This window comes from Sphaerodactylus townsendi, linkage group LG01, assembly GCF_021028975.2.
Source record: "Sphaerodactylus townsendi isolate TG3544 linkage group LG01, MPM_Stown_v2.3, whole genome shotgun sequence".
Taxonomy (NCBI): domain Eukaryota; kingdom Metazoa; phylum Chordata; class Lepidosauria; order Squamata; family Sphaerodactylidae; genus Sphaerodactylus; species Sphaerodactylus townsendi.
The window spans coordinates 90,575,121-90,602,732 of NC_059425.1; the positions used below are offsets into that span (position 1 = coordinate 90,575,121).

The 27,612-nt window shown below is 39.8% G+C and overlaps 1 protein-coding gene across 4 annotated transcripts; it reads right to left on the reverse strand.

Moving 5' to 3' along the window:
• Window positions 1-280: 280 nt before the first annotated feature.
• On the reverse strand, window positions 281-27,612 carry CEP43 (centrosomal protein 43). 4 transcript variants are annotated; one of them, XM_048487483.1, is made up of 13 exons: window positions 27,404-27,612; window positions 26,097-26,150; window positions 24,841-24,895; window positions 22,795-22,883; window positions 21,697-21,834; window positions 20,755-20,838; window positions 13,218-13,274; window positions 6,229-6,446; window positions 5,041-5,150; window positions 4,010-4,072; window positions 3,703-3,736; window positions 2,750-2,843; window positions 281-1,184 (listed from the first exon to the last, which is right to left on the reverse strand). In XM_048487483.1, the coding sequence occupies exons 1-13, from the start codon at window positions 27,488-27,490 to the stop codon at window positions 1,110-1,112; spliced, it is 1,158 nt and encodes a 385-aa protein (XP_048343440.1). In that variant the 5' UTR covers window positions 27,491-27,612; the 3' UTR covers window positions 281-1,109. The 4 variants fall into 4 exon arrangements, with proteins under 4 accessions (XP_048343440.1, XP_048343433.1, XP_048343447.1 ...); XM_048487476.1 differs by having other exon boundaries at window positions 5,029-5,150; XM_048487490.1 differs by lacking the exon at window positions 13,218-13,274 and having other exon boundaries at window positions 5,029-5,150.

Consider the following 27,612-nt stretch of genomic DNA (forward strand, 5'->3'; position numbering starts at 1 on the left):
CTCTGCCACTCAGGTGGAGGAGTGGGGAATCAAACCTGGTTCTCCAGATTAGAGTCTACCTGCTCTTAACCACTACACCATGCTATAAATGAAGATTTTATATACAAATGTACAGGGGACTGACACTTTTATATGGCATCCTTAAATTAACCAAGATATTGGGTGGTGGGGAAGAGATTTAAATGGATGCAAGTAGTATGATTCATCATTCAAAGTAGTCCAAAAGCAGACTAAAGAAAATCCATGCTTAAACACACACACAAATAATTCAAGTGAACAATTCTTAACCCAGAATGTTCCAAAACTTTAAGCAATGATTCTGGAACAATTTTATTCTGTATTAAGCAGTGTTTCAAAAACCCCATGCTAATAGCCATTTAGATATTTCATTAAATTAACAAACAGGCACCTAGCTTAGAGTGACAAATATTTAAATATATAAAAATAGGTTTAGAGTTAAGGCTCATATTCCAATTTTTAGAAGTACCTAGTGATCTTAATGCACAAAAGCTAAGCACCCAAGTTGCAATAAGGGACTAGCTTACTAGAAACTATGAGCATTCACAGTTCAGATACCAAGATCGTCTAACATGCTTCAGGTCAGGCATCTTAACTGGCTAGTCTTGAAAATCTTGGCTGATATTCAGTGGCTGCTGAATTAACCTCAACAGCTAATACAGAAAATTATAATCGAAACTGACAATTATAATAAAGTCACCACATGAGCAAGTCGAATTATCTTCATTTCTTCAGCCAAAGTCAGATGTTTACTATACCAATGCCAGATCTGTCACTGTTCTGCTTTGCAGATATCTTCTCTTATGAATTTGTGCAGAAGAAATTATCTTGGTATATCCGCTGCCTGCAACGGGTCATCCATCACCTTCCATGAAATGTTTAACAGAACTAGAGAGCAATCTTCAATGCTACACTCCAAAACTAAATATTTGTTCACTTCTTGCAAGTTCAAAATCTCCCCTCTCCTATCTCCAGCTTCGTTGTTTTATTCCTTTGAAACGCAAGGCACAATTTGGGAGGGGGATAATACAGTAGAGTGATTGTCTTACATCGTCTACAAAAATTCGCAATCCAACAGATTAATATCTCTATCAAGCAACATCTTCTAGATAATCTGCATCACCACTTAACTGAGAAACAGTAAAATCTTGCGTGAGGTCTTCAAGCTAGGAGACAAAAATGAAATTGTTATCAATTATTTGACTTTGAAATTTTGTATAGCTAAACTGTTTTTTATACTCCCTCCACCTTTTAAGAAATCTTATCAATTAGTTATCTCTAAATATCTCAATTCCCCTAAATTTCCAGCAAAATAAGAGAAGAGAACACAGTTCAAAATATCTACCACAGTCCAGAGGACATGTTCCTCCAGCCTAATCAGCCTTCCTTCAACTTAAATGGCTCTTCCATTGGAAGAACAACCATCTAAGTTGAAGGAACACTCCAACGTTTGCTTAGTAGAGTGGTACAATACAGGTCAATACATGACTAAAACATTATTTAAACCACCATCAGTGTCAGATTACTCAACAGATGTAGGTAACCTTTTAAAGAATCCCTTGTAATCAAGCATATTATTCATTAACTTTCAGTGAGGCTAAAACAAGGAAAATTAGAAGAATGTTGATCGCCAGAGCAGGACCCTATTCGTTTTTTGTTTCACTGAAGCAAATCTCAACCATAAGAGTCTCTGGTGTTTGTATTCCACACATGCACAGCCCTTTACCACACCAAAAAACATGAAGTGTGCTTAGTGATGCAAAGGATTTCCCTAAACCTCTGAACTCCCCATACAAACTTTACATTAGTGGATGGAAGGAACTAAGGAACTCACTTCACATATTACTTTCTCTGCACAGTTGGGATCTTATGGATTGGTATTTCCCCCGGAAATAAACAAACTGAAACAGAGATATATCCATAAAGAAAACTATATGCCTATTTGCAACATGAGAGTTGCTGTTTTAATTAATTTGTTACTATTGAAGGCTTAGAAATTATAGAACAGCTTTAGAGCCCCATCCAGAAGGGCCCCCCAAATCTGCCTGTTGGAGTGCCACGTGGCTGCACTAACACATTTGCCCTCTAAGGAACACTGATCCCAGCGGAGGAGTGATATTGTCAGTGTGGCCGCCGCAGGCCCCCACACCCCTAAATGCTCGGATGTGGTGTTGGACACTGTCCCAGCATTCTAGTCACAGTTGGTGTAGCGGGGGGGGGGCAGCTGGGGGAAGAGCCAACGTTAGTCAACCCCCTCCCCTGGCCTTTCGCTGCATATGCTGGCAGACAGGGCCTCTGATTTACACCACCAAAAACAGTGGAATAAGCCTATGCAGCCCAATGGGCCCGTCTCAGTGGAGGGGAAACTTTTCTGCTTCACTAGCCTTCCTGTGCAGCTGGGAAGTTACTTGCGCCTGGGTGCCCGAGTCTTGGATGGGGCTGCCCATCATTTTCACTTCTTTCAAGATCTGATGTTTATTGGCAGGAATTTGGCAGGTCTTGAAGACATAGCAAGCACAAGGTTTACTATATTTAGCAGGACATTTTGTAAAAAGAATTACAGAAAGATGGTAAAAAATCAGTTTTGATCAATATAGTTTCTCACAATAATTATATTCTTGCAAGATGCATATAAGAGAACCAAACAAACAGAATTGTAGAAACAAATGGTTATATTGTTCTGTATATGGATACAATGGAATGTCCACCCCTGCATAAAGTAAATTCATACTTTATCACTAGTATTGAACTCGTCTAATTCCACAGAAATATCTTCTATTTCTTCACCAATACTAGCTTCACTTTTCTCCGATCGTTGGCTGGCACTAAGAGGGCAAGATAAAATAATGGAAACAATTAACAATTATTTTATTTATTTATTTATTATTTAGTTTTCTATACCGCCCTATCCCCAAGGGGCTCTGGGTGGTGTACAACATAAAATTCCATCATAATTACAGGCAAACAAAAGGAGCAAAGACTAGATACCAATAAATAGTTTACACATCATAGAGGCTCCGACAATTATAAAATGGAATCATTGAATCCCTTTAAAATTCCCTTAAAAACAGCGAGTCCCATTTTAAAAAATTAATTCGAAACAACTAACAAATACTGAAACAACTAACAATTAATGTGCCTCAACATTTAAATTACTTGTTGACTGAACCAGTTAAAAAGATCCACATAAAACAAAGTTTGTGCAATGGCATCACATTCGGGGCATGAGATGGCATCCCTTGGGGGGTTGGGCGGTATATAAGTTCGAAAAATAAATAAATAAAAATAAATAAATCCTCGACCTTGGAAGCATCACTGATTACAAAGTATGCCTCCATAGTAAATTTATTGAGAATTGCTGAAGTAAACATTTAAGCAACAGTAACTAATGATTTCAAAGTAAATAAAAAGCTGTATTGAACTTCAGCCTAGAACTGCAATAGTAAATTTTAATTGACAAGTGTTATCAAGTTGTGTATATAACAATTATCTGAAGCACAGAATGTCAAGAAATTCATAAATGAACAGGTAAATCTTTCAAGAGTTCTTTAAAAAGCCATTTGATATTTCTGTATGGAAATCAGAGCACTTCAGACACAGTAGACGTTATTCTAGCTTAATGTAAGGCTGATAAATTACTTGGAAATACAACATTTCACGAATTCACGTATTGTTCTCTCTTACCTGTTGAAGTCATCAGCATATTCATCTTCAGCACCTGTTAGTAAATAAAGGATCATTTTATTAAAATTCAAGCATAAGGCTAGGGATTAAACCAACCTGAGCTCACATGTTTTTGTGACAGAGGAGCTTGTAGCATGGAACAAACAGCTGCATCAAATGTTCAGGGACCTTATAGAACTTGTGAGCCATGTTTCAACTTTGCACTGAATTAAAACCTTTTATCCCAAACAGTTACACAACACTTGGGAATCATACGTCAATCCAAAATGAAAAGCTCAGCATGCTGTCCTTCTGAAGAGCTACTTGCCTAGTTCGAGTGATCCAAGTTTAGAATTCACCATCTTTACATCTTTCAAAACTGAGTTTGCATCTGTAAATCAGAAATAAAGATAAAAAGTATGCTTCTTGCACACCCTACTGAATACTTAACTAGATGTGGAAATAAATAAGTTATACATCCTAAACTAAAAATCAGGCTTTTTAGTTAATATTATATTTTGAGCAGTCATGCTAAGTTACTTTATATACGGTAGTATTAGACTACATAGTTGCTTTACTGAACAAAATTAGCAGCCCTGACATTTAAAAATATGCAAACAAAACTTGGCTTCTATTTTACTTTAACAGACAGACATTTTAAAATTCAATTTGTAATCCATTTTGAATCCATTATATGGGGAAAGGCAGGACAGAAACTAAATAAAATTAGTCTTCACAAAAGTTTCTGAAATTAATGCAAATTATATTTCTTTATATCCCACTTTATTAACCAGTCCTTAAAGCAGGTAAGGCGAATTCCATAAAGTCAGTATTAAACATACAATTACTAACACAACAAAACAAACTAGTTATTACAAGCCCCATAGAGTCAGAGTCCATTTGACAGTCTATTCCAGGGGTAGGGAACCTGCGGCTCTCCAGATGTTCAGGAACTACAATTCCCATCAGCCCCTACCAGCATGGCCAATTGGCCATGCTGGTAGGGGCTGATGGGAATTGTAGTTCCTGAACATCTGGAGAGCCGCAGGTTCCCTACCTATGGTCTATTCCAAGTAGCCATCCCCACTGTCAGCTACAACCCCTGTACTCTGAGAGCCTGACATTATCCATAATCACAAGACTCCCTGTCCCATTTAACAGGTTTATCACATTTCTTTCATAACAGGAACTGAAAATCCCCCACTCCTACTACACAGTCAACATGTTAGATTCTAGATCATGAACATAAAGCTTGATGTTCTAATGTAAGGTTTATGATATTTAATTCATGACAGTACAATTTCTTAATCCTGCATTTCTCTTCAAATTCAAAAGTTTTAAACTTACTGTTATACTTACTGTCAGGCTCCTTTAACAGAGAGGCTCCAATCAAAGAATTAAGACCACCGTCCATGGGTGGTGCATCAGAAAGGGATGCAGTATTTCCTTCTTTGCTAGAGTCATTTTTCCTTTAGTTAAAACAAAAGAGTAATGAAGCAATAATGTTCTAACCATTTCTCTTTCACTAATAAGAATATCTCACAAAACAGCAAGCAGGCTACACAGCTGGCACACTAAGTCAACAAAAAGGTGCTAATAACATCCAGTGAAGAATAAATGACAACTCCTACTTCCAGCTATGTTGGTTGAAGCTCTGCACGGGATTCTTACCTCCCCCATGATTTCTGCTTGCCTTTAGTTACAAGCATATCCTTGGCATCTTCCATAGCATCACTATTAATATCAGAGGATTTTATAAATCCAGTAAGTGGGAGAAGCAGCCAAGAGGATGAAATTCAGATGCAAATATGAAACTGTATTAACCAATGTATAATTTTGAATTCACTTTTTCCCCTCAACTGAACAAGCAAATTTGAGGGAGGACAAGGTCTAGGGAATATATAACTTTAACCAGTTTAAAATGCTCTCTATCAACAAAAATGCTCTCAAAACCCATGTGGGTTTCCAACTTTCCATTTCTTTAAAGCTGAATATTACACATGCACGCACACATTTTTTCTCTCTCACACACACAAAGTACCCTCTCGAGTCCCTGGGAATAAGGACTTGCACATGTGCGCTGGAGCTTCTCACTCCCCACAGAAGTTTCTCACTTGGAGCTGGAATCAGCTTCTGAAGCACACAAGGCTGGGTTTAGAAAAAGAGGGCACATGAACTGCTGCATGAATAGAGCTTACTAGCTAGCTACTGGAGCTGTGCAAACACTTTGAAGTCATTAAGACTTCATGATGATCAAATTCATCTTCATGTATAGACATGGGAATAGATACTTCTGAACTAAAACATTTCTTCTAAGTAGAAAACTAAGTCTTAATCTTGATTTTCATTGACCTATGTAAGTGGAGGAACATATTAATGGAAGATAATTGTTGAATTACTAATGAATTCCTTCAATGTATTCATCTATATTGTCTATGCAATATAGGAGACTCCAATACCAATCTTTTATTCTAAGCTATGAAATAACAGCATAATTCCTGACAAATCCACTGCCTAAACATTAAAAAAAACATACATTTAACTTACCAGCCATATGTTTGTTCTGGTTTTGGTATGGGATCATCAAAGAAGGGATCATCTTCCACATCATCTTCCTCTTCTGCTAGACTATTCTTTTCTTTGGTATCTAGGTCTCTGTTCAGTTGAGAAACTAGTTTTGCTTCATTGGGTAAGAAGTGAATAATGCCTTTACTCTTTGCTTCTCCAGATGAGATGCTTGTATCACTTTGAGTGTTTTCAGTAACCTTAAAGAAAACACATATTCCCTTAAGCATGTCATAGAGGGTTTCTCTTAAGCAGGTCCCTTGAGCTGTAATCCATTGAAAAGTATAGAACCAAAATGAACAATCATTATGTATTTCCAAACAGTTTGTTAAAATTCCAGAATCTTGTGAAGAAAGCAACTTGGATACTTTTCAAAAAGCTTCTCATTTATATTTCTCAACTCAAGGTTATATTACTCACACTTGTCCCAAAATCAATTTTACATTTCAAACGTGAATACATTTACTTGGTAGACTATGAATCATCTTTCCACTACATGAGCACCTGGTTTAATGTACAGAGTACAGGATATTGAACAATTCAGAAGCAGATGGGTCCAAAGGGACTTTATAAGTCAAAAACATTAGACTGAATTGTGTCCAGCAGACTACACAGAACCTCTGTAAATGCTTTCCAGACACATCACACTGTGTTCCAAACAATTTTCTTCCAACTATCAATCCACCATATTTTACTCCAGAGGTTCAATTTCAACTATTAAAAACAATCCCATAAAAATTATACTAATATCTAGACTTCTGGATACGAAGACAAATGATGCTTACTAAGTTAGAATCCAAAAATACTTATCTTATCTTTCTCACCAGACAGATGAAAAATATTCTTGGCCTACATTCCACAATCTGCCCTGAGATCAGAACTGCCTCAAGCCCATGGCCCCATTCAACTGGGATGACACAGAAACAGCATAGTACTGATGTGGCATAAGCCCTCACCTCTACTACACAGCCCAATTGTCCAGGGACCCACTTTGCACAATTTCCTCCCTCATGTCAAGGGTTCACACAAATACATGGTTGATGGAATCCCCATCTAATCAGATGTGCAACTCCTGGGACCATCCCAGGTGGCTGGTGACTTTGCAGTGTTTATGATTAGTGTGTCAGGCTGGCACCCAGTGACTTATGCAGATAGAATGATGAACTGGAGTGATCTTATGAGAAGCAGGAGTTCAAAACTCAAAAAGCTCTGTTGCTCCCTCCCTTTGTCAGGGAACCCCATCACTTGTGAATCCTGGAACACTCTGTGTTGCCCTGGCATGATTTCACCCACACCACTGGGAGTAAGGTATTGCAACATATCAGAGGTGGAGAGTGGGGCTCACTATGAGTGCCTGGCAGACCCTTTCCCCAAGAGTACAACGCAGTTCGTTTCTGGGCCTGCTGATTGTTGTGCAATGGAGTAGGTCCCTCCAGCGGCGGTAGCTATCATGAGGATCTCAACACCTCTGTCTGGGGCAGGGGTCGGAAACCTTTACTACCCAAAGAGCCATTTGGACCCGTTTTCCACTACCCCAAAGATCTACCAAGCTGGAGAGGCGGCTCTGTGCCAGTTTGGCCCCTCCACTCACCTTTCCTTCCAGTGCTGCTGTGAAGGGCTGGAGGGTCACACCCACACTACCCTCCGACCTCCAGGCCATGCAGAGCCGCAGTATAAGGCTGAAAGAGCCGCATGTGGCTCCGGAGCTGTGGGTTGCAGACCCCTGGTCTGGGGTATCCTTCCCCCCTTGAGTTTTGAACTGAACACCAGACTTCTCTTTATCCCTTTCAGGGGCAGTTGTCAACTGGAAGCTCATCAGTTTATTCTCGTCCCTCCCTGCCCCTGGGCTGGCTTCAATGGCTCTCTTTTCTCCCATTCCTCCACCCCACTGCCAGATGGTAGCCATACTGTCTGTCAGAACACCTGCCCTGTCCCCTCAACACTTGCACTGTTGTGCCACCGTTCCAGGTCCATGGACTGACTTTTTCCTCTGCTAACCTCAAGATGACTGAAGCACAGTCCCACACCTCCGATTGTGCTGTTAGTCAGCTAATCAATTATGCCGGAATACATTTCAATGATTAAATGACATCAAGCAAAGAATAGGTGTTCTCACAATGGAGAGAAATAAGCAGTAGGGGCCCAAAAGGATCAGCATTGGGACCACTATTAATTTGTTCATATATGATTTGGAAGTAAATATGTGTAGTGTAGTGGTCAAGTTTGCAGATGCACAAAATTATTCAGAATGGTGAAAATCAAAAATTACTGTGAGGAGCTCCAGGAGGATCTCCACAAATTGGATGAGTGGCAACAATGTAGCAAATGTAGTTCAATTTCAATAACTAGCGGGGCCCGGCCACGTGTTGCTGTGGCTTATTGTGGTGAAATGGGAAAGGAACAGTAGCACCAAATCAATTGCAGAGGCCAGCAGTACGTGCTCATGCAAACACGCAGCCTGATACTGTGTGATGTCAGTGATGTGTGTGCCTGCATTCCTGGGGGTGGGGGGATGTAAAGGCATCCCTCCCACACATCTAGGCTGGCTGGTCATGATCCTTTACCTGGGAGTAAGTTTGGTTGGTGGCAATGGGTGTCGCTTCTGAGGAAACCCTCTGAGGGGCGCGACAGCCATTCAAAGTATGTCACGGTTGCTGTACCGAGCTTACTCCTGAGTAATGCGTGCCTGGTTTTCTTAACTGTAACCGCAGTATTCAGGGAATCTAGGGCCCCTCCCTCCCGTCCCTTGCATGTCGCTCCTCACTGTCTTCCCTCCCTCACTTCTCTTCCCTTGCATGCCTCCCTCCGTCCCTTTCCTCTCCCCCTCTTTCCTTGCATGCCACCCCTCCCTCCCTCCCCCTCCCTTCCCTCTCCCTCATGTGTATGTGTTTCATTTCCACTCGAGTTACTGCCTATGTACTGTTTTCACTGCTCATATCTGGCCATCTGAGTGAACATTCTAAGCTGCATGAACATTCTAAGGGTGACAGTTACACACAGGCAGCTGAATGTCCTTCACCATGGAGCGCCAGGAAAAAGGCATTTTACCTGGGCCAGGTGTGAAATTTCAGGTATGTGAACATCTAAAAACACTCTCACCTGGCTGACTATAGTGGCTGGGAATTTTCAGAGGAATTGGCCCAGCAGTTACTGAGTTATACTACCATTAACAAAAACACTGTTAGCTTTATATATATATATAGACTATAAGATGATGCACATCAAAAAAACACATTCAACTTTGTACAGACTAATGGGGTCCAAAATTTTCAATACTGAGGAGAAGAAAGATCTTGGGTCATAATAAATAGTTCAGTGAAAGTGTCAACTAAGTGAGCTGCAGCAATGAAAAGAGCAAACTCTATGTTGGAGATTATTAGGAAAGAAATTGAAAATCAAACAGCCAATGATATAATGTCCCTTTATAGATCTATGGGGTAGCCTCATCTGGAATGCTATGTGTAGTTCTAGTCACTGTATCTCAGAGTTGAAAAAAGCACTGAATTACAAAAGTACAGAAGAAAACAACATGATTAGGAGCTTGCAGCACCTTCCCTACGAAGAAAGGTTAAAGGGACTGGGAATTTTCAGTTTAGAAAAGAGATGACTAAAGGGAGCATGACAGAGGTTTATAAAATTGTGTAGAGAGTTGAAAGAGTCACCAAAGAGAACCTTTTCTCCCTCTCAAAAAATACTAGAACTTGAAGGCATCCAATGAAGCTGATGGGCAGTAGAATCAGGACAGACAACTGGAAATAGTCCTGTATTCAGTGAGAGATTAAAATGTGGAATTTGCTGCCAGAGAATATTCCTATATGTGGATGAACCAAACAATAGTTTTGAAGGAAAAAAGTATTTACTGTTTATAGATGGTACAACCATATAAGATTGCAGCAACATCTCAGAAAAGTCATATCTTCCTAACCTTGTATACAGAATGGAATACTTCTTCTAAAATGAAATTTGCTACCTGCAATTTTTCTACATCCTGTTATTACATATATAATACTTTAAAAATTGGTACCCAATATAGGGAACATTTTTTTTCTTAGCAAACAGGTTCTTTCTGACTCATTTTTCAATTAGTTATTAATTTATTAAAATTAAAAGCATTTAAAGTGTTTTGTTTAACAATCGCTGCACAACAGGCTTATAATATTAAAAATAAAGAACAAGAGACCAATTACCATTGATTCATAATCTTACCACCTTCCTAAGAAGGCACTTACAGCCACTGAAGTAGATTCTCACGAACTGCATTTTGCACAGTCATGTGGGTTTAACTTGAACTTGTCACATACATAGCCAAGCACTTGTCTAAAGCAGCAGCAATCATCAACTGAAATTGAAATTAAATTTAACCAATTCAAAACTAACAGGTCCTATCAAGTCAAATACAATTGATTTTGTTAAGTCACAAATAAATGTCAGGAGGCTGAAAATGGAACAGAACCCAAGAGAATATGCATCAGCCAGATAGGGCTTTCATATTTTAGGACAGCAAAAATAAACAATAAATTTATTACAACTGCCAGGGGGTTTTATTATTATTCAAAGAGATGTATGCTGCTATCAGTTTTATGAAAGTAAAACACCTACTGAACCCTGCCTACCCTTCCAGTGCAGAAACACATGTGGACAATGAGCCTAACTAGAACATACCATGTAAAATGCTGATGTCAAACACCAGCTCTTTGCAAGCTGCCTGAGTAGCAGCTAGCCATGGCTGGATAGTACTGCTTGATGCTGCACAGTTGTTTTGTTCTTCTCTCCCTGACTGTAAGGGCTAAAAAAGTCCAAGACTACTGGTCACCTTCAAATGCTGATAATTGGTCCCAATTACCAACTGTTTAAGACCTCTGTTTTCATGGTGAGAAAAGTCCTTGGGCTCTTTCTAGTGCCATGAGTAAATGATCCTCCAATAAAAAGTGGTAATGACACAAAGTAGCCTGTTACTGGAATAAACTAAGCTGATCTATTTACAGAAACAAAAGACTGAGGGAAAATTATAAAGGTAACTCATATAGCAGTAGTCTCTCATACCTACACATACCCTGAAACTAAGATTCTTAAGGAACAGTATATGGCCATGGCTTTAGTGAGTCTTTCATAATTTTTGTATGTTAATTTTTGAACTGTCGCGCAGATATTTCAACAGAGGTGCTATATTCTGAAAAATCACTGCAGATTAAGCGGAAGTTTAAAATCAATATATCTAATTCTCAACCTAGACAGATCTGTAGATACCGGTACTTAAATTCAGAGATTGAAGTCATAAACAGACAAGACAGGGCTTTCCACAAACGTCAAAAATGCCTCAGGTTTGCAGAAAAATCTGAGATCTAAACCTCAAACCAAAAGAAGCAGAACCTATAGCTTTTAGAAATGCCCATACTGGCTGTTGCTAGGCAACCACAACAATATTGCCAGCCCAAGCCTTGATTTCTGTCAGTAAAAGGCAGGTGTGGGGAACAGGCCTTTTCAATGGTTCCTTTGGCCTTTAAGGGAGAATTCTGTTAAACCAGGACCAGCATCTATTGGGTGACTTGCATCCACCTGACTTACATGATTCACTCAGACCAGTTGCTTGCTACAGTTCAACAGTAGACACCTCATGAACGCCAGTGTGATATCACAGTTAGAGTTTCAGACTAGGATCTGGGAGACCCAGGTTCAAATCCCTACTTGGCACTGGAAGTTCACTGGGTAACCTTGGGTCAGTTACACAATCTCAGCGTAATCTCCCACACAATATTGTTGTGAGGAATGGAGGACAGGAGACTGATGTAAGCTGCTTTAGGTTTCCAGTACGGAGAAAGGCAGAGTAGAAATGAAGTATGTAAATACATACAATTGAAAATGGAGCATACAAAAGGAAGATTGGCGGGTGGGTGACAAAGAAAAAAGGAAGCAAGTAAAGTGAGGATATATCAATGGAAGGAAAAGAGGACATTCTCTGCTGGTTAAGTGATTACAAATAAACTCAACTGAACTGTGGTGTTAATGGATTCAGGGGAAAGTCAGGTGTCCCCCAGAAGTCCTTGCAGGTTTGCCACTACTCAACTGTATTTGGTCTGACAGCCATCACCTCACAACTCAGCTATAGTTTTACCTGGCAGAGGTTGCCAGGGGAGGGGAGGAAAGGAAAGTTGAAAACTGAGGGACAGATAAAGGTAGGTTGACTGGTGGGTGGGAGGTGAAGGAGGAAGACATTTTAGGGACTTTCAGGGAAGGGAAAGAGAAAATAGTGGGGGAAGAAGAAATGTAATGCCCTCCTCAAGTCCCTGAAGAAAAATCAAGTCCCCGTCTGATGTTACAACACTATTACAAACATACATTTGATCACTGATTAAGACTTTGTTGTTACAATGTGTCTGTTCAAAGTTTGTGTATTTGGTTATTTTACACACAATCACAGTGTGTGAGATTTATATACATCAATTACATTACATTTATTTTAACTACATTGTTCTGTATATTTGTTTCAGATAGTTGGTCCTTTTCATATCTTGTACTTTAGCAAGGTTTTCTGATTCTTCCTCAACATTTTTTTGTTTCTCTGCTTTTTGGTTTGGTATAGGTTTCATTTCCTCTTTTTTTTCACAGTATTTGAGCTTATTCATTTAGTCATGAAAACCTGAAGAAGTTACATTCTCATTCAAAGCATCGAAATGCAAAGTCGGTTTGATTGCTCTATCACAAAATCCAGGATAGAACACAGTAGGCAAACAGTGAAACACACTTGATAAATATTTGTAAATTTAATTTAATAAGGATGGGGTTTTGCGGGGGTTAGTAATCTACATAGAATTGTACATTTTGTGCCTTGGAATCCATGTTAAGTCTATACATGTATGTAATTGGTTTAATGAATTGCATTGAGTCAGTTGCATTGATTTTTAGTGCAAGCTGCTCTTTCTTAAAAGTATAACTAGAAGCATCTGCCAGTTTCTTCTCCTCATGCAGTTTACCTGCTCAGTCGTGTCCAAGCATTGTTTCTTTTTACGATGTCCTTTATACCTTGGTATCTGAACACAAGAATAAAATAATGGCACAAAAATGAAAACAAATTATACGTGGTTTGGATTGCATGAATGCAGACTCTTAAACAAATCATATAAGGAGTCAGCGTAGACATATTGTTGAAGTTTTTACTCTCTGCTTGACCAATGGAAGAAGTTACAATGTCTTCTTAAATTAAAGGAACTGGCTCAATCAAATCACTGGCTCAATCAAAGAGCATCCATAAAGAGATGAGAAATAGGGAGACAGGTGAACAAAATTTCACAGGAAATCTGATCTATAAAATTATCTTGCAGAGTCAAAGGATTTTTCTGTTCTATTGTATTATACTTTACAACTGAATCAACCTTGCAGCATATTAGTTTCTCTAACATGCAGTATTCATATTTGACAGTGGCAAGGCCATCTTCATATAGTCTCCAACACACCTTGCATATACTGTAGTCTCCAATCTGAATAATTTTACTCAGGTACATTTGTGAATTTATCCAGGATGGTATCATTGTAAAGCTATATTAACAGTGACAACCCTGGAGGATGTGGACACTGTGGACACATTGATCTTAAAATGTTATTACGATTTATTAGTACAAGGAGGGGAACTATTGAGGGGACATCTTACCAACTGCTAAACATTCCAGCAGTATTTTTGTCTTCTTTTTGTTTTCAAGCAGTATTAGAGTCTGGCAGTGGCCAGAGGAATGAGACAAAGGGCAAGAACCTCTCACCACTGGATTCAGTACCTGTGAATAGTTTGATTCAGTGCCAGTGAATAGTTTGATTTTGTTTTGTTTGATTCTTAATTATTATGTATTTAAAGTAGATATTTTGTAAATCTCTTTGGACCCTTACCAAGGGAAATGTTACCTTAAAAAAAGTATCTACGAGAAAATTCCGAAGTCAGCAAAGCTATAGCTATTCCGTTAACATAACGAATTTCGTTGATATAGCTTTGAATTGCATAAGGCAGTACAAATTCAAAAATGAGCAGGCATGTCAGAATTACACAGCTGAGCAACCATGGAATTAAACCCCATTGTTACAAGGGGCAACTGATAATCATGGTTCAAGGTAAACATGTTTGTTGCCCTATTTTACCTTGCTTTCCTAATAAGACATTTCAATATTTCTCAACTGTATTTTCAGTGGTGGGATTCAGCTGGTTGTTAAAATGGTGCTCGTAAACAACCAGTTGTTAAATTATTTGAATCCCACCACCAGAACCGGTTGTTAAATTGTTTGAATTCCACCACTGTGTATTTTGTACAGGAGGATTTGAAATTAGTAATATAGTTTCTAGACTTACTTAGGGAATCCTCTTCACATGTTAACTCACAGATATTTGGTTCACAGATATTTAGATCCAAAATACCCAGACAAAAAACTTATGCCAGATCACAGTTAAGCAGAATATTTCAACAAAACAATCCCCTCATTCACTGTGAGAAACCATGAGCCAGATCTAGGTTATGAAAGTCTCTAAAGCAAAGGGGATATTTTTATGTTTGGTTTAACTTTTTCTTTTTCCCTTGGATTCAGAGAAAATCTGAAAAAATGTTATACCAGTGACATTAGATAAATTATCTAAAAACTAAAGCAATGTGCACTATATATTGGCACTGTAGATCAACTAATGCAGATTACTTACACAGGTGGTAGAGTAAAAATATATTGGGTCTCTGTTGCAGATTATTTGAAAAAAGGTTTTGGTACAGACTTCCCTTGTTCAGCTGAAGTGATAATGTTAACCTACGATGAAGTTATAATGTTAACCTATACTGCTGTAATTCCAAATGGTAAGCATAATGTAATTTCCCACAGGTCAACAGCTGCTAGATTAATATTTGTGCATTATTGGAGGTACCACAGTTGATGAGTGGATCTTGAAATGTAAGGCAACCTTTCTCCTAATCATTCTAATTTAAAAAGGCGATATGATGTGTCACAACAAATATTGGTAAATAGTTCTTGTAAAAACTTTAGAATGTTAATAATGGATGATTTTAGTTACAGTAAACTCTCTTGTTTTGCAAAAAAAAGCTCGTGTCAAAATCATATTCCAGTTTCTTACAAAACTGAGTCATATCATTAACTATTCCTCCATTTTTCATCTAAAGACTTTTAAAGGACTTTTTAAATGTTCAAACATTTCATTTTTTGCAACAGTACACTATCTTCTGTCAACCAAATGATGAGACTATATAGCTTTTGTTCTGTAAATCAAACCTTCTTTCAATGTATCTATGACAATTTGGTCATAAAACTACTGTCATTTTATCTTCGGTAAATTATTACCAGCACTTTGGGAAGTTTCATCATTCTTGTATTCTCAAATGAGTATCAGAGTAGTAGAAATTACTTTTGTATTACTAGCCAAAAATATTCAGGACCCTCAAATGAAAACATCAAAGCAGGGATTGGGAAGCCCTTTAATTTGACTTTTGAAATTAACAAATGTACTGCCACCTTGCATTCAATTCCACAACAAAGAGCTTATTTCATTTTGAAAATATGTTATAAGGTACTTAAAATACCTAGGTCTTGTACAAAATTAAGCCTTATTTTGTAATCCTTGCCCTCAATCTCACAACTTATTGATAGTACGTATTACCAAGATCTTCACATTCATCTTGATCACATAAGACTGCTCAGGAATCACAAGACCAACTCACACAGATGTTCCCCTCTCCACATCGTTTTCTGTGTAATGGTGCTTCAGGTAGTGGAATGACACACCGTCAATTCCAATAACCGAAATTCAGATCTAATAGGCAATTGCTATGATTGAAATCATGAGAGCCTTATTAAAAAAGATTGTGGACGATGTCATTCATTTCTAACTTGTACACATTAAAAAAGTAACGCACAAACTAAAATGTAATGTACAAACTAAGCATGTTTAAGAATGGGTACACAATATGGATCTGAAAGGGGGCTGGGATCAGCCACAATCCCCAAATATGCATGTGAATGATAAAAAAAACACTCTACTTGGCAACACGTATAATAGAACTTACTTCCAGGAAAGAAGGGATTTCTGTTCCATGCAGCAGGATGCGGTTACATCTTATACACACAGGGATCAAACTCTTTGGTGAAACAACAGGTACAAATCTTCTCAGAAGTGCTGTTCCTACATTTAATTTCTCTTCTCCCTGTCCCATAAATACTGTATTCCTACTAAAACAAAGGTGCTCTGCTGTCTATCTCTTCTGCAAATATAAAACAGATTCTTGATTTTCTTCTTTGCCTCTTCCCCACTCCCTGGTAATGCTTCCAGGCATACCTTCCAATTCATGGTAGCTTTGTTTCAATGTTATAAAATATAGATTCTACAATGTAGACCAATTGCTAGCATGCTATCTTTACAACATTCCTTTTTAGGCTCCCTGTGCTCTGGGTACGAAGATTTCTTGCCTGGCAGATCCAAGCAGCAGGCATCTGGCTGACTACAGCTGGGACAGAATGCTGGGTTACACAGACCTCCAGCTTGTTATAACCAATCCCCCTTTGTTTCCACTACTCTCACTTCAGGTACTAGCACAGAACAGCACAGGTACTAGCACAGAACTAGCACAAACCCAAGCTCTTTGGAATCTAGCCCTGTTAGTCAGAATTTGGATAAACATTTCTCTGTTGTAGCCAACCTCCCATTCACTAGTGCGATAACCTCTTGGATCTGGGATACTTTAGTTTGGCTCCTGCAAAAGCTTTGCATCCAATTCAGTTCGCCCCATAGCTGCTAACCTGCTGCAGTCTCTCCTTTGCTGTAAACTAGCACACAGTCTCCTCCTGCATTGCTCCTGGGGCTTTGGAGATTGGGGGGGGGGGGCGGGGGCTGACCGAGCTGGCAGGGTCCCCTCTGGTTTAGTATCAAGAGGCTGAAGAGTCTCAGAACTGAACTCTGGCTGGGGAATCTCAGAGCTTGGACCTGGCTGTGGATCCCAGCCTGAATGCTCTGCCTGAGCCTCTGGACCTGGTTCTGCAGGAACGACTGACTGCTCAGGCTCTGTGTTTACAGGCAATGCCTGGGAAGCTAGAACCAAAACTGTCCCCTCCTTTCCATCTGAGTCTTCCTCCCAGGGGCCCCCAGCTAGACCAGGCAGAGCCATAACAGTATAGTGGTTAAGAGCAGGTGGACTGTTGTCTGAAGAATTGGGTTTGATTCCCCACTTTTCCACATGAAGCCTGCTGGGTGATCTTGGGCTAATCATAGTTCTCTCAGAACTCTCTCTGCTCCACCTACCTCACAAAGTGTCTGTTGTGGGTAGAGGAAGAGAAAGGAGTTTGTAAGCTGCTTTGAGACACCTTATGGTTGAGAAAAGTAAGATATAAATCCAAACTCTTCTCTTCTAGGAGGAGCAACTCAGGCTTCAGTAGCTAAGGAAGCCCCATTCCAACGGAAATGCCTTCTGCTAGTGGTGATTTATTATGGGATCCAAGCCAACATATGCCTTACTCTCACAAGTCAGCAAATAAAGAAACAAAAGACACAAAACCACCAACACGTACATATAAATACCTATCACAAATAATTAGTAAAGAAATGCACCCTCACACACACACATAGTTAAAGAGGAGAAGCTTGAGTTGAAATACATTCTTGATCTACATATTCAAAATCACACTGGCTGCTGAAGAAATTGCCTTTCTCATAGCCAAACATGACTGTAATCTGATGCTTAAGACAGGATCAAGCCTGAAAATCTCCAAGTATCACCTCCTACAACATAGAGCTCACTGACCATGTAACTGCCAACATGCCAAAAACTGCAAATGCACAAAACAGAACACCGCTCGTCAGAGGCTTGATACGCTGCTGAATTTATTTATTTAAAATGTTTCTGTACTGCCTTTCCACCCAAACAGGGTTTCCAAAATAGCCAACATCAAAATGTTAAAACAGCACTTTAAATAAAGTGTGTGTGTGCTTGTGACTGTTTAAATAAACAATTCAATAAAACATATAGATACAAACACATACAACACAACCATGAAGAAGAACCAACAACACCTGAACACCAAAACGTAACTAAAAATTCTTCACCTACTGTTGGAAGAACTACAACAGGCACATCTCCCTGGGAAGGTTGTTAGAAAATTTTGGTTCTGCAACCAAGAAGGCCCAAAAGTAGGTGAATTGCTGCCTGAGAAAGGAACTCAAAACAAGGACTCCAAAAATGACCAGAGAGCAGGTTCATACAGGAATAGGAGGTCCTTTAGGTATGCTGGTCCCAAATCATATAGGACTTCAAAGCTCAATACAAGCATCTTGAATTTTATTTATTTTTTTGTTTATTTATTGGGCTTATAGACTGCACTTCCCCAAGGGGCTCAGGGCGGTAAACAACCATAATTTAAAATACAACTTTAAAACACAGTATAAAATTAAATCACTCAATAAAACCAGGAACCATATAGCAGTAGATGCGTCATATCCCTCCCCACCTTTGGGCCCACGGGAGGCCAGATGGAACAGGAGCGATGTTCTTAACCAGGATGGCCAAATGCCTGGCGGAACAGGTCCATCTTACAGGCCCTGCGGAAACACTATAGGTCCCGCAGGGCCCTGATCTCCCTTGGAAGCCTGTTCCATCAGGTGGGGGGCAGGGCTGTAAAAGCCCTGGCCCTTGTGGAGGCCAGCCTGATTGCTTTAGGGCCAGGGATCACCAATAGGTCCTACTCCGAAGAATGGAGGGGCCTAACGGGGCGATATAGGGAGAGGCGGTCCCTCGGGTATGCAGGTCCAGAGCCATGAATGGCTTTGAAGGTCAAGACCAATACTTTAAACATACTTGATCAGCAGCCAGTGCAGATGGTATAGGACCGGCGTAATCCAGTCCCTGCTAGATGTTCCTGTAAGAAGCCTGGCTGCCGCATTCTGTACGGGTTTCAGATTCTGGATCATGGCTAAAGGCAAGCCCGCGTAGAGCGAGTTACAATAGTCTAACCTGGAGGTGACCGTTACATGAATCACAGATCAGGATGGGAGAGATACAGGGCCTGCCACAGATGGTAAAGAGCTGTCTGAGCCGTTCGGGTGACCTGGGCCACCAGTGATAATGCTGGAACCAGAATCACCCCTAGGCTTTTGGTGGCTGAGGCTAACTGTAAAGCTCACCATGCAGCGTGGACAATCCAAAGGACACTGGACACTCCCCTTGACCCAGCCACAGGAATTCCGTCTTTGTAGGATTTAACTTCAGCCGACTCGCTCTCAACCAACCAGCAGCAGCGTCAAACAACTTGTCCAGAAGCAAACTGGAAGCCAGTGTAGATGGAACAAGACTAGACTGATATTCTCCCTATAATCTGTTCCAGTCCCTATAATCTATTCCTGTACCTGCTGCAGTTTCTGAATAGTTTTCAAAGGAAGTCCCATATACAGTGCACTGCAGTAGCAAGCTAATTTCCATGTTACCAGAGCTTACATCAGAGTGGTAAGTTTTTCCTGCTCAGGAAGGGCCACAGCTAGCTCACCAGCTGAAGCAGCTTCTGTTTACTTCTGCCACCTAATTACCCAACAGGAGACCCGAGTCCAGCAGCACTTCCAAACTATGGCTTTGACTTGATGAGTCACAAGAATACCCAAAGTAAACAGGTATAGCTTTTAAACAGCCCACATAACAAGACACCAGTCTACTTTTTTGAACACAGGAGTTGAAAAAGCTTCAGGGTAACTTCTAATAAGAAAAAAGAAGTTCGGGGTAACTTTCAATAAGAAATTCTGTAATAACGGATGAAGAAAGTCTTCCAGACTGCAGCCTTTGATCTGTAATTTTTTAAAAAGTGCTTCACCCTCTAATAGTTCAAAATTCACAATAACGCACACACCAGTTAAAATTACCACTCTTGAATCACACCTAATATTTACAAGGGTCACAGTTAAAAAGTGGCACAATTACTTTATCATTAAACATTAATGCTTGTATCTTGGAACTATTCTAAAACTGTAATGTCTTATTCAATCCAGCTCACCAGAAACTTCTAATCATGATTTTGTTTCATTACCCTATCCACAAATAACTTACTTTTAAAGAGGAACTATGGCTATTCTGTGAAATCCTCCCGATTACACAGCTCAAGATCACCAGTGGAACAAATGCTTTTGTTGATAAAATTGACACAACGTAAATTACCTAGAATAAGTAATCTGAAATGGTTTTAAAACAGCAACCCATTTTCCAAACTCAAATTTACTGTGTGCAAGGCTACTGAAACAAAGGTTCAAGTTGCATTAAACAAATCAACCTAATCACACTAAATTTCAACAAGAACTTGGACAAAGTGCACAGTTCTGACCTCTACTGTATTGCTTTGTGACTGCTGCTATTATAAGTCACTAAAGTATATTTTTTCCTACATCGTCACAATACCAATGATCTGTCAGTCAAGCAAGGGAAAGATTCTGAGAGTTACAAACTGGAAAATCTAGTTTTGTCACTAATTACATTATGTTTAATTTTTTTAATAGTTGTGACTCACCTTACTTGGTAATGGGGGTAGGTTAAGCCTTCCATCTGATGATTTTGGAGGAGAGTGTACAAGGCCAGATATTATGGGAATTACCTAAGTCAAAGTTTCAGGAAAAGAAAAAAAATCAGACAACAAAAATTGATCTGTTTCATTAGAACATGAAACAATTAAGACTAGATCTTTCTCTTCAAATGCAGTATTTAGCCAATGCTTTATCAATATTACTTAATAATGTATTTGGCATTGCAAAGTCTATTCAAAGTACTTGCATTAAGATACAGAGTAAAATCCTAAATTAAATAATACAAGCAAAGGAACCATGGAATCCTAGTCCCCCCCGTCCCCCCCCCCACTTGCTTCCCTGCAGTGCTACTGCTACTGTTGGCATGGCTTACTCAGCAATGGCAGCTAGGGCTACTGCTTCCACAAACACATAGGCAGCAGCTTCATAGAAACTCATGAAGAAATTCATCGGACAGACAAAACTTACTTGTCCTCCCATGTACCCACTGTCTGTCCCCAACCACTCTATCTGCCTATCTGTCCTCCTCCCCAGCACTCTGCTTCCCGCCTGCCTACCCACTTCTCTCCATGTTGCTCTACAGGGAGGGGAAAGGACAATGACTCCCACTCTCCCATCTCCTTCTCCATGTACCTGAAGTGCCACTACCTCTGCCTATCTGGTCCATATAGAGGCAGCTCTCTCACCCTTTCTGTCTTCCATTTGTACCAGGCCAACAGAGGGGCACTGTGCCCTTGAGCAGGCAGTGTTAATCTGTTTTGAGTAAGTACCCCCACCTTTTTTTTTAGCTTTTCAGATTTTCCTGCAGATCTGGGGTTATTCTAGGTTTGTTGATATAGTTCTTCTCTCTACAAGGCCCTAATCTGCAGATTTAAATATAACTAATATTTAAATATAGATATATTGGTGGTGCAGTTTATATTCCTTACTTCTCCACTATTAGAAACTCCTTTCTTCTGCTGACATCTTCTGACTACTTCCAATAGCAATGGTCCATCTACCATACCTTCAGCTTCTATAATTCCCAAATCTCGAGCTAAATTTTCTCGAGCTTCAAGCCCATTTATCTACAAAAAAAGAAGAAATAGAAAAAGCAGCAGCATTCCAAGTCGTCATTGCATCACAGACTTTCATTTATTTCTTTGTAAAGGCTTAGTAACAAATTGTTAAAGCCTCTTGGCATAGAATGGTAAACAGCAATACTGCAGTCAAAGCTCTGCTCATAGCCTGAGTTTGATTCTGGCAGAAGTCAGTTTCAAGCAGCCGGCTCAAGGTTGCCTCTGCTAGATGGCAGTGAGCGTAAATGGCTAGGGAAGGTATTAGCAAACCACCCCATAAACGTAGTCTGCCTAGTAAATGTAATGTGATGTCACCCCATCAGTCATTTATGGAGACTGTTACATTGCAAAACAATGTGACAAAAGAGCAGACATGACATTCCTGATATTGCCAGGAAATATACAGACTTCTGTTCCCTACCACATATGCGTTAAATTATGTGACATATTTCTTCAAATTAGTTACTTTCAGCCTTCGTATTTTATGATTGAGTCCTTGTCAATTTCTACTAAATTATTTTTGAACTCATTATAAGCACTATTCTAGAAGTTCTCAAGCCTTAGCAATCGAGGACTTCCATTTTGATTAAATTTTGTTCACAAACTTTCAAGCTCTCCCTTCCCTTGTTGGATCAAGTTGTACACGTCCCACAGAAGCCTCTGTCCTCAACACAATACACTAACAACTGTATCAGTTACAAAGTGTTTTCACTACTGAATTTGTGCATACATGTGCGTGCACATGTATGTATATGGTACACTGTGGATGTGCATGCAAATGTACTATATCTATGTAAATATATATCTAAATAAAACACCGTAGAAGATAAATGCAAACGTACTCCAGAATTAGACTAAACATATAAACAGATACCCTAAACCCAAAGCAAATTATTCAGTTGCTACAGGCTCTATTAAAGTGATACAACATTTGATTATAATGTTCAAAATAAAATGACATAGACGTACTGTGCTTGATTCAGGCTGAAAGACAGCCAAGGTAAAATCAAGATTGAAAAACTGAAGGAATTCCGTGACAAGACCAGCCACTAATCGGCCTGAAAAAAAGAAATACAGTGTTAAACATCCCTATATTGCATGTTATATACAAATGTGGATAGCAAAATATAGCTAATTAGACAAATTTTGATGAAAAGATCAATTTATACTATGAGTGTACACAAAAGCCTTTAACTTTTGGGTCCCACAAGGGATTTTGTTTCTTTTATATGAAAAAAAAATATTTTAAGACTCGTTCATGAACTTAATTGAAAATTAAGATAAATAGATTAAGATAAATAAATAAATTAAGATAAATAGATTTATAGATATAGATTTATCTATAGAAAATCTATAGATAAATAAATAAATAGGAGCAGCAGTGTCCTCTAGTGGTTAAGAGTGGTTAAGAGCAGGTGTCCTCTAAACTGGAGGAACCGGGTTTGATTCCCAGCTCTGCTGCTTGAGATGTGGAGGCTCATCTGGGGAATTCAGATTAGCCTGTGCACTCCCACACAAGCCAGCTGGGTGATCTTGGGCTAGTCACAGTTCTTCTGAGCTCTCTCAGTCCCACCCACCTCACAGGGTGTTTGTTGTGAGGGGGGAAGGGCAAGGAGATTGTAAGCCCCTTTGAGTCTCCTACAGGAGAGAAAGGGGAGATATAAATCCAAACTCTTCTTCTTCTAAATATCTTACAAAGGGAACTCTGGCCTCTTGAAAGCTTATACCCTAAAAATCTTGGTCTCTAAGATGCTACTGGACTCTTTTACAGATAGGTGTTAACCCCATGCATCTTTAACAGCCAGTGGTTTCAGCAAAACCTTCCCCCTTCCCTCAGCCTTCGCCCCCAACTGAACAGTAACGTGGGAATAATAATCAATTATGGAGACTGTTACAAGTATTTCAAGAAGATTTAGTACATGAGGCATTCTGAACATTAAAGTACTACAGAAATATTAAGTATCCTTACTCCTTGGCAAACAGTACCTAACAAAATGATCCTCCACATCAAAGCCTGTAAGAGTCAGGCAAAATGAGTTCAGACAGTGAAGGGAGCAGAACATTGAAAGAGTGGCATGTGAAGAATCTGATTCATAAATACAAAATTATTGTCTCTGTAGATGGGGACACCAAGGGTATCAACATCACAATTGAAGGCAGGAAAATGGGAAGAAAACTGGAATTTAAGTAGAAGAGGCAGAGAGGAGTAAAGAAAAACAAGAATGACCTTTATATCGTCTAATGTGGAATGAGGAAGTAAACTACCTAGCTTCAAAACATTTTAGATGATGACTGTTTAGGGAAGTGATCCTAAAGCAGTGATAGCGAACCTATGTCATGCGTGCCAGAGGTGGAACTCAGAGCCCTCTTTGTGGGCACACGCGCCGTCATCCCAGTTTGGGCACTCGGCAGTGGCATAGCACCAAGGGGATGAGGGGTGTGCAATGCACTGGGCACGCACCCCTGCAGGGGCGTGGTGAGAACGTTCTGGGGGCATGGCAGGGCTGTTTCAGGGCATTCCGGGGCCTTCCAGGTCAGGGGCGGACGGAGGCATGGCAGGGGCACAGGGCGCATGCGTGCCCCAGACGCAGTTTCCCCTTGCTCCATCCCTGGCACTCGATCTCTAAAAGGTTCGCCATCACTGTCCTATAGTATACTCAGAAACAAATCTCATTTTATTTGACTGAACTTATTCCTAAGGAAGTTTATTAGAATGCAGCCAAGGTCACACAAAATCAGAATAAGGGCAAACCTGTAATCTTACTCTCTTTCTTACAATAATCCTGTGAAGTATATTACTACCATTTTTATTTTACATATAGGCAAATCATACTTTTTCTCAAGAACTCCCCATAGTAAATTTTTGGAAGAAGTGAGACTTGTTCTCTATTTCCCAGGTCCAAGTTCAGTTCTTAATTTATTAGTTCTCCCAAGTTATCAGTCAGTTACACTTCTATAACCATGCTATCACAAGTATTTGGAAAATGTATCTTCAAAGACCATGAAAGAGCTTACCATCTTTTGTGCTTAAAAACTTTTTCAAACTTTCATTTACCAGAGGAGTTTTGTTCTGCCAAAAGATAAAAACAATTTTAAGATCTCCCTTTGTTGGAAAGCAATAAAATTGTCTCATGTCCAATAGTCCCTCTAATCGTTCCACATTACTGTATGAATTGTCACAGACACTGAGTGGAACTGAGTGGAAAGCTCCCCCTGCCAGACGGTCCTTTATCTGATCAGCGCCAATACAATGAACCCTTGTCCATGCCCCTTACAGAGAATGTTGCTCACATCTAATCCCTCTATAGATTATCATCTTAATATCAATAGCTGTTAATGTAAATATATTTGTCCTTAAGCCACTCCTACAACAAACACTACCAAAATGTAGCAAGATTAACAGGAAATTTCAATACTTTTATTTTCTATCTTACTGTACACCGCTGCTGAAACACATGAAATTGACTTATACTAAGATAGACCATCTGTCAGTCAAAATTAGTACTGTCTCCTCTGACTGGCAGCAGCTCTCCAGGGTCTCAGATCTTCTACATCCAGTATTACTCAATCAATTTTTAATAGAAAATGTTGGGGGCTGCATCTGGGACCTTCTGTAAACAAAACAGATCATCTATCACTAAGCTTAACTCAACTCCTTAGATAGCAAGCAACGGTAGAAATCAAATAAGTTGTATCATTTTTACCTGTCATTTAGTGTTGATGAATGCCCTTCCTACTTTGAGATAATAACAATTAACACTGTTCTTTCTGCATTTTGCTTCCTTCAGAACCCTCTCATATCCAGAAAAAAACCCCAAAGTGTTATCTCCCTTTCAATTTATTTTAGTAGCCCCAGACTTGGGATGATAGTAAACACCTCAAAATATCTCACCTACTTTGGGAAGACTTCAACAGTTGGTCAGACCACAGAATGGTCAAACGAATAAGGTCTTGAACTTCTGTTCTAACATAAACCTGTATCAAGTCCAAGGTAGAAGTGTAATTTATATTGTATTATCAGATGAAGACAAGAAGCAGCTCCATCATGCCTGGGTCCAGCTCAATTTTTTGAAAAAAAAAAATTTCTTAGCTGTAGAAAGAAGGCCTTGAAGAAGGGGGGAGACTCTGAAACCAATTTCTGTGTTTTTGAGCAATTTGTAGACATTTACTGGATTTTGTAAGTTGCTCTGAAGGCTGTATGTGGTAGAAAAGCAATGTCAAAATACATGAAATAAAATAATTATGAAAATGTAATTATTTGAGTCTCTTACCTCTACTTTTTCTTGCTCTTCTAATGCTAAAAATACGGCTGCTCGCAATTCTGCCTGTAATGGAGACACAGAATTTACACAAGGGTATGCTATTCTACAGCAGCACAAATACCAAGCTGGAATAGACTGACCATTATGGGCACTGGGAAGAGTCCTGGTGAGCCAATGGCCTAGCTTGTTCAGACTTCCCCTCCCCTCCCAGAAAGCCAACAAGGTGAATGCCAGCCTGGCCAAGCATAAGCAGCTCATGGGAAAACAGTTTGGCTATGGCATTGCTGCTGGCCAGGCAGGTAAGGTGGCTGCTACTGCCGGATGAGTCTCACAGCAGCTGCCTGGCCACATTGTACCATTCCTGCCCAGTCCTGCAGAATTGCAGCTGCCAGTCTGAATGGGTCCATCCTCCACTGGAAGAGCCTCTTCCAGGTAGCCTTCCTGTATGTCTCTGATATCAAAGCTAATTATATACAGATATTTTCCTCTTTTACTGATTTGCTCTTTCTGGGGTAAGTTATTGCATTTGCACAGCTATACTAAACAGGGAGTCATCTCAAGTCTGTATTGAGAATCTTATTCTGCCAAATTATAAAACAGATAAACAGGCAGAATTCTTACAGAAAACTGGAAATGCAAAATTAGTATGTCCATCAAATAATCTATATACCACACCACTGTGGGCAATTCTCAGAACATGGTTAGGGATCAGAAAATTCCTAACAATTCAGCTGCAGTGTAATGAACTATATGGAATCACTTAATTATGTTAAGTAGTTAAGTACATTTTCTTGGTGTTCAACCCAACCTATGGCAAAAATGGTTCAGTAACCTTCTAGGTTACTCAGATGATAGTCTTTTCCAAAAAAGATTTCATTAATTATTCATAGTATTTTCACAGCTGACCAAACAAGTTCCGAAAATGCCCAACTGACACCACTTTTGTAAACTCTGTAAGATGGAACCGACTGGGGATGCTTCAGAGGATAGAATTTATACTCCTTGATGATTGCAAAATGGCCAGTTCAGCGCTTTCAGACAATTAAAGTGAAATACAGTTTTGTGAAGCAGCGAGCCGAGAACAGCTCTAATATTGAGGTAGCCCCACCACCTCCCCGTCCCACAGAGTTCCACGCACGCGCGACCCAGGAATGACAGTTGGGAGGACTGTTAAGGGTCTCCTGGTTCTCCCCCTCGGGCCGTTCCACCACAGCCACGCGCCCCTCCCGCGGTCAGTTGAGCGCACAGCCCCAGCCTTGGCGAACCCACCTCCGCTTCTTCATAGACACAAATTCCTCCCCTGGCCCCCTCCGCACCTTGATTTTATTTAGCACTCCGCTGGATTCCAGCGTTTGTACGAGCAGGTCCCGCAATTCAGTGTCTTCCTCTGTCCCAGCCGCCATCTTATTTCTCCCTGACAACCGCCTAAACTGAGCTGGCGACGAGTCGCGCCTTGCAGATTCGCCGCTACGAAACAGGGGAAGACCTTTCCCTGGGAAAGCGAAAGCTCATGAGTCTTACTACT

Excerpts from the sequence above, each read along its gene's own strand:
- CEP43 (XM_048487476.1), bottom strand. The coding sequence starts at position 27,490 with ATGGCGGCTGGGACAGAGGAAGACACTGAATTGCGGGACCTGCTCGTA. Across the intron at positions 20,839-21,696 it reads GAGTTTCTAATAGTGGAGAA|GTAATTCCCATAATATCTGG; the intron begins GTAAGGAATATA and ends ACTTTGACTTAG. Across the intron at positions 5,151-6,228 it reads CCAGAACAAACATATGGCTG|GAAAAATGACTCTAGCAAAG; the intron begins GTAAGTTAAATG and ends TTTTAACTAAAG.